We start from the raw sequence: 13,526 nt of genomic DNA, 5'->3' as shown, positions 1-13,526 counted from the left end.
TTATCAGAGAATTCATATTAAGGCAATATTTTTAGAAACAGTAAGCGGATGGAATGGGTGCTAGTTCATTTTAGTTTTAAATGTGAGATTGGATTTTGTTTTTAAATATACAGGTACAGTGTGAATTGCATCTCTCTGAACAAAGAGCAATCCCAGACATATGAGAATGTTAATGTGTTAAAATAATGTTAAGTCTGGATTTAAAACATAACAAAATAGAAATATAAGTCATTCCACCTTCTTTTGTCAACCTTCTGCATCTGTGAATTGTAAACATATTTAATCATGAGTAAACACAAGAAAACTGTGATTTCTAAAGTCTATAAGCTGTTATGGTAGTAGCATAATTAACTTAGAAACCTGTTGTTCATTATTAAGTTGGCTTGCAAAGTGGCAATATTAAATAATTTTCTTTTTAATTACTATATAGTGCATCAGGACTGTTGTAGTTCATTTTTAGGCACAGAAAGTGAGATCATTCCCTCCTGACTGATCTTGATCTCTTTATTTCCCATGAAACAAGTGTGCATGCCATAACTGAATGGGGAACAATAACAAAATTATTCTGAATTTTCCTTCTTTCCCACTCTTTCTCTTTTACTTAAAAGGGTTAAGTTAAAAAAAACTTGATTGTCCTAAATGTTCTTACTGAAATCCATTATGCATGAAAAGAGTCTGAGTCCATTTGCAAGACCTCTAAATGAACTCCATTCATTCTGTGCTTAGAAATGTCCATTCAGCCAGAAACAGACACAATAGTTACAACATCATTTATTTGGCACCAATACCAGCTTATTAAAAGTGAAAGGATTGTTATAAAAAAGTGTAGTAATTTTTCTGTGCTGGTTATATAATTCTTTAATAAAATTCCTTTAGGATCTGAATAATGTACTAATTGCATGTATATTCTTTACCCATAGTTGCAATGTAGTAGGATTGCATTCATCTAAAATTCTATAACATTCATTAAGATTTTGAAATAGCTATTTTGAAAGTGTAAAGTGATCTAGCTCTACTTACTTTGATGTAAAACAAGTTATAGGGACATCTGTTTCTAGATAACTCAGAAATTAAGTCAATTATTATTCATAATTAGTGGCTATGGAGGAAAAAAAGTTGTAAAGTTTTGTATTTTAAACCATTAAAACTTTGTTTACATTTGGAAGGTAAAATACTTCTGATATGCATGTCAAAATTGTAGGAATATAGTATTATAATTCCGTCACTTTAAAATCCATGAAGATAAGTCAAGAATTCAAGACTCCACATTTTGTAGGTCACAAACATGAAGTGGGGATTGTCCCATTGTGATCACCAGGGTGTACTGATCCGCAGGAGTATTTGTGTCACATCAAACCATAAGAGATTTTATTTTAGATGACTTGGAGTGTTGAACAAGATTACAGAGGTATCATTGGCTTTCCTTCCAAGATGAGGAATGAACAAAAATGATCAGCATTCAGGAGAGCCTGGCTTGCCTTACACGCAAGTAGCACTTTTGTAAGTTCTCCTTGTTCTTGCACGCATTGTTAGGACGTGTGTGAGCAAGTCACAGACTGCCGTGGGTGTTCTCTCTCCAGTTCAGGGTGGGAGGTTCTAAGGATGAGCCTGAGGTAACTGTGTGTGTGTTTTCATTTGCTTCCTTTCTCTGGCAACCTGGGTGGCCATAGACGTGTTAAATTCATAACACACAGCTAGCGTTTGATGTAGAAGTAAACCTTATGTTTGGAGGGAAAGAGGAGCGGCAGATACAAATTTCACTTTATATTCTTTTTCTTTGACCTGGAGTCCTTTATTTAGACTCAGCAGTGGCTGAAGACCCTGTTGCCCTCGACTGTCACAACTCTATGGGGCCCTCCTGAAGTCAGTGACGCAGCCGTCTGCGTGCTGGCTGTTGTCGATAGCGCTAAGGCCTTGAAGTACTAAGCACCATTTCAGAAGGTGGCTTTGGGAGCTGACTGGGACTGACTGAGCATTTCCTCCAACAAACTGTAGAAAATACTGTTTGTGGGAAGTGTGTGAGTGAGGGTGAATGGGTGAGGGGCTCATGGCAGGAAAAACAACTAACAGGAAAGGGTAAGTAGAAACATCATCCTTCTTGTTCTCAACCAGTTCTTTATCTGACGGTCCTCCTGCTGGTTGCTTTTCCTGCTGAGTCTCCTCCTCCTTCCGTCCCCTTGACATGCAAAATACACATCCAGTGAATACCTACACAATGCGAGTTACAGTACTTTGTTACTGAAACCCCCGTATGCCCATTCTGTAGCTCTTGTGTAGGATTCCATTGTTTTGGTTACTGCTGAGCTTGACATTATGTGAATTGCACCTGCGGTATGGCCTGGTCTGGAGTTGTACAATATAGTAATAACTTGAAGCTACCAGGAGTTCAGCAGAGTAAAGGTTTCAGGATATGCTTTCTGCATAGTAAATAGCTTTTGAAATTATATTTTATTTCTCATTGTTAATATTTTTGTCTGTAAATGCTGTACTCCTATATAAAAATGAAGTGCCATATATTAATTTTCCATAAAGTGTGCGTTTTCTCTTTGATGGTCTTCAGCCTGACTTCTGAAATCACTTCTTTACAGTTACATGCTGATGATATTTGATTTTGGTGGAGTTATTTCTGATCAGTGTCAGCATTCTAGCACTTCATGGTTTTCCCAGTCTAGAAATAAGAAGCTTCTGTGTAAACATACAAAAATTAAAAAGAACGATAAAATATGTCCCTCATAATTCATGGCTGACAATTCACTTCTGATTTTGTTTGTTTAGGTACTTCCCATCAAGGTGGCTACTCCCACGATGCTGTGGTCCATGCATTACAAAAATGTGGCATTCGTCATATTGACACAGCAAAAAGATACGGCTGTGAATCTCTCCTCCAAAAGGCCATCAAAGAGAGTGATGTGAAGCGAGAAGACCTCTGGATAACTACCAAACTGTGGCATAGTGATTATGGCTATGAAAACACCAAAAAAGCCTGCTTGGAGTCGTGTGAACGACTTGGTGTCGAATATCTTGGTATGAGTCTTTATATATAGTTCATTTATTGCGCGTTCCGTGTATTTGCAGATTAATGAACTCCTGAAAAAAAGATGTAGAACAGATAGATCACAGGAACCAAATTCTGCCTTTATTTACACATTTGCAGATTTCTTGTTCTATTTGTTGTCTAGGAAGTTCACATGCATATAACCGAGAGCACAGAATTTTTCTTTATTGTGAATGTTTTAAAACAGATCAAGGTAGAGTTCCTTGTTAAGTTGATTTGAGGAACTACCACATGAGTTGTATGTATTTTACTAAAAACACATGAAACAAGAGTTCATAAACCTTGCAATAATTCATTGGTAACAGGGTGACAAAAATGCCTAATTTCTTCTGTGGTCTGTTAAATCTCAAGGAATGGGAGTCTTTTCTAAAACTCGTTTTGTAGGTCTATTAACTCTTAAAAATTCTGAATAACTGCCTTTGGTTTGGTCTGTCTGATGCAATATACCTTGGGGAAAATGTTAGAAGGAGCTACGAACTTTAGAAGACAAAATTTAACTAACACTGAATTAGACTTACACACTTTCAAACTTCCTCTGGTCATAAACTTCTGGTAGTAAAAGATGTGATATTCTTACACCTTTATTAGACAGGCAAAGAGCTACAATAACAATGCAAATTAATTATTTGCAACAGGTCATAGGAGAGGAGGTACCTGATAAAAATAAACATGGTATTTTTTTGAATGCTTTTGCTGCTTCTGCCCTAGCTGGAGCAATGAAAAGAAAGTAAATGTAGAGGAAGATGGATTTAAAATAATTATCTGAAATAATGACACTAGTGGAGATAATGTTTATGTTGATCATCAAGCAATAGTGGACTTAACCGTCAGACATTATCTGTCAGTGTCCTGACAAACCTCAATTTGCTTCTTTTTCCTCACTCTGTCCCCCTGTTACCAATAAATAAACTTTAATGAGGCAGTGAACAGATTTTGTGAAGTACAGATTTCACAGAACTAACGGTGTATAATATTAATGGCAGCTGTGTGATGTATTCACTGGCTTTTTTGCTTGGGTAGTTTGTAAGATGAAGGCAAAAAAACCCCAAACCAGTATCTGTTAAAGACTGAGATATTTGTAGGCACATCTTTGGCTCCATTCTTTCTGGAAATGTGTCCCTTAACTTCCTGCACAGGTACAGAATAATGCAAAATTAATTAAAATCTCTTTGTCTGTCCCATGCAAATACAGGTCACTGCAAGTAGACTTTCATAAGCAAAGTTTCAAACCCTGACTTTCTCCAATAAATTAAGAAATAACATGTTTTCTCCTCTCTGCTTTTTGTGCTTCCTATAACACTGGTGCTGAATGTTGATGAGAGGAAAACTTGACTCACTTCCAGGAAATTATTTTCAGTGATTCCTTTTAGTATTGTATTTTGGTTTTATTTTCTCAGATAGTATACTGATAAAGTAGGTGCTCACACAATTTACATATTCACTCAGTTTACATATTGCTGCTACGCAGAAATACATGAAACAAGGGAAAAAATACCTGCAAGCCAGAAATGCACAAATACTGTCACTATGCAGGTGAATCCTTTGATTGGCATAAATGGAAAGAACTTCAGTTTGTCAGATATGTTCAGCTCTGAGGCTACTTTTGCTCATGTTAGTAAGACAAATGAAGGAGTATTACAACTGTCTGTGCAATTTGCTTCCATACTAGATTTTTACTTTTTTTTTTTTTTTTTAAATACACTTACCCATCTTCCCTCCTTCCTCACCTTTTTTCCACTAATGTGGAGATGTCAAAAAAATTTATAAAGCTCTTCCTGAACCATCACTTGGTCTGACATAGTGACCTAAATCAGTGCTGGCTTCAGCTTGCTTTAGCTTGATGATTTGTAAGCTGTGATGGCTTAGGAGATATTTCACATGCAATTCACTGACCTGTCAGTGAGGATGATGAGCTCTGCAAGAAGGATGGGATGGCAAGTGGAGTAGTGGTTTTGGCTGCTTGAGCTTAATCTCTGTTGGATTAGCTCCACAGACCATTTTTGTTAAACACTGTAGGATCTGCACTCGTGTAAAAGAGTTAAAGCTGAGTTCTGTGTTTAGTGCTATATATGCTGGTGAAGTAAGCCTATAGAAGAGGTACAATATGTGGTCTGTTTCATGAGGTTCAGAGAAAGCATCATGCTTTAGAGAGTCCTGGACCTCCTGTCTGAAAGTACTCAGCTGGAAGGTGATTTGGAAGGATTTTCAAGTAAAAAGTGGCAATATCTTGAAATACAAACTTTTCAAATGTTTCAAAACTGCAGAGAGTAAGAACTTTTTGTTGGAAATTGAGGCTTATCACAAGCCTAGCAAAAGTAACTGCAATGCAGAAGATTAGTTTGGAAATATGGTTATAAGCTTGTAGAACTGAGCTTAGATACCCTAGCTCTGTTTTCCTTCATATCTGTATTTTGTGTCCCTTTTCTGCTGGCCAGCCTATACCATAGAGAGGACATGAAACCCATGACGAGAAAAGATCTGGTAATAACAGGCCCATTTGTGTCCAAGCTTATTTAGGAAAGTAAATTCTTTAGTTACAAGCATGTGTTAAAGCTGGCAGTTTTTCTGTGAAATAGGAATGTGAAATAAAGTTATGTGAAATGTACCTAAATCAGAATTTCCTGGTTTCATTGTATGATATTAAACAAATATGTGTGGGTTCACAGCATTTCCGTAAATATACGCGGTTCATATAGAAAATTGAAAAATCCTAAATAATCTCTCTGTGAAGTTAGACCTTTATGTTGGAAGGAACTTAGTCATTCGGAAGACTGCAAAAAGAAAAAGCTGTAGGAGCCGTGGCAGCTAAATGTGCAGCTGAGCTCTTTGTTCCGAGGAGGGTCCTGTTAATTTTCTTGAGGATCCTTATGGGCTACACAGTCTGTCCACGCAGACTGAATAGGAGACTTGGGAAGTAATCTAACAGGAATTGATAAATCTGTGCATTAGCAGTATATAGAATGCCAGCTGTTGCAACAGACAAACTGTTGAAAGCAGTTACAGCTTTTTGAGAGAAAAAATGTTCCATGTAAAATACTATTATGAAACCTTTTTGATTAAACACTTTTTGGGCAACTGGTATTAAGATAGCAGTGTTCCAGTGTTTTTATTCAGTAGATTATATATCCGTGAGAAGCTGGAAATTTGTATTATTTGTGGGCAGTGGTTGTAACAGATATTCTGCTGCTTGCATTTTCTAAATGTGGTCCTGAACCAGCAGTCACAGAAAACCAATATGAAATGGCAGCAAATCTTGCAGGTTTGGCAGTAGCAGAATACATTCCTTGGGATTTGGATCAAACCTCCAAAGTAACTTCTCCTCGAATGTGATTTGTGGGTTACTGAATTCATGAACAATTTTATTTTCCTTTTGACTGTTTCGAGTCTGTCGCATTCAGGGAAATCCAACCTATCACAAATCCTCACCTGGAGCTGGACAAGTGTTCTATCAGCATATTCAGTGTCACAAAAGAATCACATGAATTATCATAATACACCCAGTTCAGACTGCGTGTTAAGTCAGAACACTTTGGAGGTTGCTTCACATTGATCCTCATTCCAACAGAATAAAAACCATTTTAAAAAAAAGAGATTGAGTGGGAGAGAAAAATACATCATGTACATAGTTAGTATAGTGACAGTTGAGAAAAGCAAGGAAAATACAATCATTCATTAAGATAACTATGCAAATCATTGAAAAATATCCTTTTGCTTTTAGATTTTATATGGACCAGGGCTTGTTCTTCAAAGCTGTGTTTGTTTTAGTGAATTTTGACCTTTTTAATATTGTGTTAGGAATTGGAATAGAATTGCAAACTTTTATTTGCATGACAACATGCTGTTGGCTTTTAAATGTGTAAAATGTCCCTGTACTTTTAAGCTAAGACAACTGTTGATTGTAGGTGCTGCAACCACTGAGAAGTAATAAGCCATTCTATTTTAAATGTCTGTGGGAACACAGTTCATGTGTTAATTTTAGCCTTCCTGTAGCACTGCATTTTGACATTTGAACTTCAGGCCTCACTTACAGCTGTACCACTACAGCCTGATGGTCTGTAAAGGATGCCCCAAAAAGCCAGTAAATACGAAGTTTGATTGTGAATGTTGGTTTGGTTTTTTTTTTTTCCTTCTTTGTCAAGTGCATCCTGATACTGTGAATCCTTGGGGTTTTTTTGTTTTAAGGGTATTTAAAAGAAAAATATGGTTGGAAGACATATCAAAGTATTGATTAATCTATCCCATGCTACAAGACACAACCCCATCGTTCTCAACAGATAAAAATGTGCTGTTTGTAAATCCTCCAGTGATAAAGTTACACATCACTTGATTACTAGAACCTTAAGCTGTTTTGATAAATGATTTAAAACTAATTTCTTGCCTCCAAAATGAAAATGAGCATGTGTGTTCTTATAACCCACAGGAGGGGAAATATTTCAAGCAAGAGAGACTGCATGGGCGTAAGTGTGAATGTGTGTACAAAGATGAAACCGTAGACCTTGGTTTGTGAGGTGCTCGCTGTTTTTATTGGCCTACAGATATTGTGGCAACAAGTTTTCTAACAGACATAGAAGAAGTGAGCAGGCTCTAACTTAAAATGAACTGTGCTTAGTTTATCTAAATAGGGTGTCATCTCCATTGCTCATTGCAAGGTACATTGGATTCCCTCTGCTTCTCACTGTGCCGGGGTGGTTTGTGCATGACTGGCAGAAAAACCATTCTACTGCTTACCTCTGAGTTAAGGTACCTTTGCCCTACAGCTTTCATGAGCACTTCTTGCAGTCAGGAGGACTGCACTTTGTGATCCACTAGATGCTTTCCAGCCTTAAATGCATATATTTCTGACTGTGATGTAATTTTTATTTCAACAAAAATCCTCAATTAAAATAAACATAATAAGATGATATGGATGTCACATACCTGATAGTATCACCTTTCTAAAATAAAGGACCAACAGACAATCATGTTTGCATTGAAGAAGTCTCAGACACTAATACAGGGAAGGGTGATGTACTGCTTTTTTTACATATCCAAGGCCAGAGATCTTTCAGTCATCAAATCTGTTAGAAGTCATTCTTCTGAGAGCACTTCGATTTCTTGGGCTGAGTACAAAGCGTCTTTGTATGTGGAAATCCATGGTGTGATTCCTGTGAACATTTGCAAACTCTGATATCTGACTGAATATTTAGGCTTTTGGTAAAGTAGCTTTTGGTAAAATTCTGCTGAAGTTACTGATTATTTTTTGTTGACGCCATATGACCTGTTTCTGCATAGTTAAGCAGCTCTTTTCACTTAAGTGTCACAGGAATTGGTATTTATTCCAATACTATGATACACGGTATTTATTCTTAATAAATACAGCTCTTTTTTTCAGAGCAATTAGGTAAGTATTATTCAGAGATCAATGATAAGACTGCTTTTTAAAAATATTTTTTCAAAATTGAGAGTGGATTTTATGTATATAAGGGCAAAGAATGAGCAACTTTCTCTTTAAATTTGACATAAATCCAGATGCTGCAAATCATATATGAGTGATGTTTGCTTGTCTGAGCAATTATGTTTAAAAGTCTAATGGGTTATTGATATCAGGAAGTGCAAATTTAGCTCATGATATTTGTGATACACCCAAAATAATTTTTTCCTCAGTACATCTGTTATATATCTTACTATACAAAATTCTGTACTGTTCTAATTAGATTCTTAGTCTAAGCAAAATACTCTCTGTAACAGTGTTGCAGTGATGCACACAAATGGGAACTGGTGTGTTCTAGTGAATTTCACATTACCTTTTCCTCTTAAATTGAGGTTGAATTTGTATTTATGGAGTTGGAAAGCTAATATACCAGCCCAGTGCTATAGTAATCATTAGTGCAGTTCTTAAATGTCAATAAATATAAATAAAAAAATTCTGGCAAAGATCTGTGTTTTCACAAAGAGGAGCTGTAAATGAATGGTGTGATGCATTCAAAGAACAAAAAACTCTGCTCATTGCAAATTTTTTGTTTCTTAACTCTATATTCGAACGGCCAAAAAAGGAGCATTATAAAGCACAATGATGCACATCTCAGTCATGCATTTATTTCCTTTTCCTGTTCTGTGTCACACTAATGTATGTGGCAAAGACCCACACCTCTTTGATTGGGGTGCCTGCAATTACCTGCTCAATCTGCAGTTAGAATTTAAGTAGAAATGTAGTTGTTTTCAAAGTAATCTCCTAAGTTTCTCCTTCAGAATGTCTAGCAGTGTCTACAAACTTATAAAGGCGTTATAGATCCTGTCATTTTTGAAAGTTAGGTAGTCTGATTTGGAACTCTGAGTCCAATACATGTAAATTTCTCATTTTTAACTTCTGTTGGAAATGCTTCCTTTTTCAGTAGAAGGATAGTCTTTTCTTGCATGGAGACAGCAAAAAATGCTGTCCTGAGATAGCCAATTTCAATAGCTGCCTGGGTAATTTCATCAGCAGTAAATCTTAATTGTGTTTGAAATTGTGCAAACATTCCATAAAATCTAGTAAAGCATAATTTTGTTCCCTTAAAATAATATTTTTTTTAAAAATCACAAATGCTGCCACGAAATTTTAGAAAAAAAAACCTGCATGAAATAATGTGCTGTAATTTCCAACAGAAATTCATAAAAGGAAGTATTCTTTAGGAAGGTAAAAAAACCCAGACCCACTGCAGAAGTTGTATAAAATATCTGTAGAACCACCAGACATACTTATCTTCCATAAGCTTCAAGACTTGTACTTGAGCAGTAGTCCAGCCTTAATTCCAGTGACCTTGATTTTGCTGGAGCTTGGTGTATGTTGAGAGTTTATTAGGTGCATATGTGCCCATGAACTTCTGGTTACAGTGACCTAAACCTGTGGCACATGTGCAGCTTCTGCTACCTTTAGTTGTCAATGAAATGTTGTAGACTTCATTTATTAAAACTAAATGGATGCGTACAGTAATGATCACAGGGTAGTGTTTGTAGCTGTTTCAATGATAATATGTCAGGGGCCATTATGGAGGGAAAATGCTGTTTCATGTGGTTTGATACAGATATATATATTTTGGGGACACTTTAATGAGTAGTCTGGTTCTGCTTCTTTTGTAGATCTTTATTTAATACACTGGCCTGATGCATATGTTCCTGGTAAAAGCAATCGAGAGGTCCGTGCTGAAACCTGGGGAGCAATGGAGGAGCTCTATGAGAAAGGTGATATAATCATGAAAACCTATATTGGCAGGAGGATTTATAGTGCAGTTTGGGATTTGGGGAATTCATGGGGAGAGATGTTCAAAAACTTAATTTGAACTGGATGCTCATATTTCAGTGGGATTTGTGTGTGTGAGTTATGTGAATCTCTTCGGAAACTGCAGCATTAGCATTTTGGTAAGTTAAATAAGAGAGCTTTGTGTTGCTTGCAAAGAATATATTGCCAAATTCTTCCTGGGAGATTAATGATGGTGTGCATACTTTCTTGAGGAAATCTACAGATTACATTGAAATGTATAGGCCATTATAGAACATCTCTGTAGTAGCCTCCTCTTTTCTAAGTGTATATCATGCTAAGTTTTACTTCCTTTAGATTATTTTTAATTGTATGATGCCATTTTCTAATTTATCATATATTGTGGTACTTTATAGATCCATTTGTGTTTTAGAAAAGGTCAACAAAACAAAATGGCTAGATGAGGAACAAACACTCAACTGCAGAATCTTTGGTACTAACTTTTGGAAAAAAAAATTCAAAGAAGGGAGCTATTCTCTCAAGTTTTGGTAACCGTCAATTTGATTTTTGGTGCACTGCAAAGTATTAACAGGAATAGTGTTATAAGAAATGATCCTGTCATGTAGTTCTTGGGCAATGTGGACTACCATATTTATTTATCCTGCAATTGCATTTCTTCAACAGTTGTGTCAGTTTGCCTGTTGCTACCCTCAGTCTTTTTCTGAATATAAGCATTCTATAGACTCATGATTCATTTAGCTGAGCGTAAGTTTTCCAGCTCTCGTTGTCTAAATTACTTCAGTTAGGTCATCTGCAGGGGAAGGAAAAATTATTAGTGTGGTTAAATCAAGTGCCTTAGAACATTAACCTCCCCATTTTTGCTTTAGGAGATACAGACTCTGGCTGTCCTGACCGTAACTGTGTGTTACTGAAATGACATGCAAATGTTAACCACTCTGGACACAGAAATGCAATGATACCTGAGGAAAATGTTAAATAATTTGTTTGCATAGTTAACCACTAGACTTTCCACGGAAGATTAAGCACTTGCTGCATGTCTTTACTGCATATCTTTGTTTGACTTTCTATGTGTTATGTGAGCAACGTGTTAGCCTCGGTATGAACTGGATATAGGATTTAGGCAAAATCCTTACTCGAGGGGGGAAAAAAAAATCTTCATTTATGGAGGGGAAAAAAATAGAAGTTCTATACTAAACAGGTGAGTTCTTTGTCTTCTCTGAACTTGACATTGATTGAGGTAGACATTGACTTCTGTTTGCAATCCTTTTTTTTTTTTTTTTAGGAAATGTTTATTCTGGAAAAAACCAGTAGAAATTAAAAGCTTCACATTTAAGGATTTACCATTTAAATGGATAGTATGCTTCTGCAGTCAATTCACAAAGGAAATATTGAAATTATTCAACTTGCTAGTGGTTTTAGCAATTAGCTGTGTCCACACTGAAGAGTATCTGAAAGTACAGGGACAATAAACACTGTTCTCTGTAGGGGAAAAAAATTCCAAAACGGTTTGTGTTATGGGACTGATAATCTGTCTGTAAGAGACTTATGAGATGGTTACAAGATCTCAGTATTGACCTAAGTCTTTGGTCTGGCTGAAGTTAACAAGATTTTCTTTATTCACTTCTCTGTATTCACAGATTGTTTAAGTGCAAATATTCTCATTCTTTCAACTTCAGCTCATTCTTTCAACTTCAATGAAAATCCAGGTTAATATTTATTCTGCAAATTCCGCTTACCTGGGGCAAGCAATGTTTTAAAATAATGTGAATTATTAATAGTATTTTTTAGTTATTCGATAGTTATTATCGATTACTCTAAGAGGAGAGTAAATGAACTGTTAGGACCCAAGGCTGTAAAACTCTTTAAAGCAGATTTTTTAAAGATTGTATTAAGTTTTAGATGGGTCACAATGGTCACAAGTTGATGCAAGAAAAATCCCAACTGCATCTACATTCAGAGCTTTGAGAGATTTTTTTTTTAGGTCACATCTACAAAGATAGTTTCAACCAGCACTTAGCAGCTGAGACATGGATGATGCTGCAGTAGCACAACTTGCAGGGCTTCTGGCCTGAAGTATCTTCTCAGCTAGCTAACGGAAGAGACACCAGAGGTTCTGGGTCTGTGCCCCTGTCCAGGTCAGCATGCACTGATTTATAAGACTCTGCCTGCATATAATAAAAACTCTGTGTGACAGGTTAAAAAAACAACCTGAATTATTTATCAAAATTATTAAATATTTTAGGGAGCAGAAAACTTGCGTAAAAAGTTAAACAAAACTCCTCAGGTTGTAATGAGTCAAACCTTAGTAAACTCCTAAGTACCTCTGGCTGTAGAAGAAATAGCAGGTTTGTTGTTATTTGAATGCAGCATGTGCCAATGAAATTGGTGTGTAAACTGGTATGTGTGCATTCATGGAGATGTGTGGGTGTCCTTAAGTTTACTGTTTCTTAATCCTTGACTGCTTAGTAGTACTTCCTATAGGTACTCTTAATGAAGTTTTGGAGTTGAGCTGTAACATCAAAATATTCTCTCAAATAGAAAATAATGGATTCAGGTGACAAGAAAGATCTTTTGCTATCACTGAAAAATCCCCACTGTGGTTTACCACTGTGCTGTTTTTGTATTTCATCAAAAGGAATTTGAGTTTAACACTTTTCAAAGGAATCTCTCGTCGTGATACAATTTGAACTGGAAACACAGAACATTTAAAATTAGAATTTGAATAATATTTGTTAGAGACCTGGTTACCCTCTCCAGCTGATTACTTACCATGCTGAAGTTTTGGGCTGTACTCCTTGGATCCAGTGTGCTTTACATCTGTGGAAACTAAACAGTCTGGTTACTGCACCAAGACTATGGTCTCAGGAACACACTCGAAAGTAAGTTTCATATTTTAGCACTCTCACCCTTGTGCTTGAAGCCACCATTCAACTGCCTAATGTGACAGAGCAGCTATCTCAAGATCTCACTTCAGGTTAAAAACAATTTCCCAGAATCCTGGGCATTTTTCTTGAGATTTCTCATGAGTGAGGCCATGGCAGATATGAGAGCATGCCCAAACACACTCGTAGGGATTCTGAAGCCACTATTGCCCTTTACTGTAACAATATGAGTTAAAACATTTACTACCTATGTTAAAATAACACACCCCAAAATTTTACCTACTTCAGGTGTTTTAATCCCTCTGGGTTGTGTCTGGAACATGCTCCTATGTCTTTCTGGTTTGTCCTTGAG

General features: G+C 36.4%; 1 protein-coding gene across 1 annotated transcript in view; it reads left to right on the top strand.

Annotated features, from left to right (window-relative positions):
* LOC136002284 (uncharacterized oxidoreductase ZK1290.5-like) overlaps positions 1–13,526 on the top strand; it is a 52,129-nt gene that overhangs the window by 14,377 nt on the left and 24,226 nt on the right. The window contains exons 2-3 of the mRNA XM_065657187.1: positions 2,776–3,024; positions 10,154–10,255. Of these exons, the coding sequence (XP_065513259.1) occupies positions 2,776–3,024; positions 10,154–10,255 (351 nt within the window). The remainder of the gene's footprint in view (positions 1–2,775; positions 3,025–10,153; positions 10,256–13,526) is intronic.

The sequence above is a fragment of the Caloenas nicobarica genome, chromosome Z (genome assembly GCF_036013445.1).
Source record: "Caloenas nicobarica isolate bCalNic1 chromosome Z, bCalNic1.hap1, whole genome shotgun sequence".
NCBI classification, from domain to species: Eukaryota; Metazoa; Chordata; class Aves; order Columbiformes; family Columbidae; genus Caloenas; species Caloenas nicobarica.
Note: the sequence above shows the minus strand (reverse complement) of the source record. Positions and strands in the feature narration are given on the sequence as shown.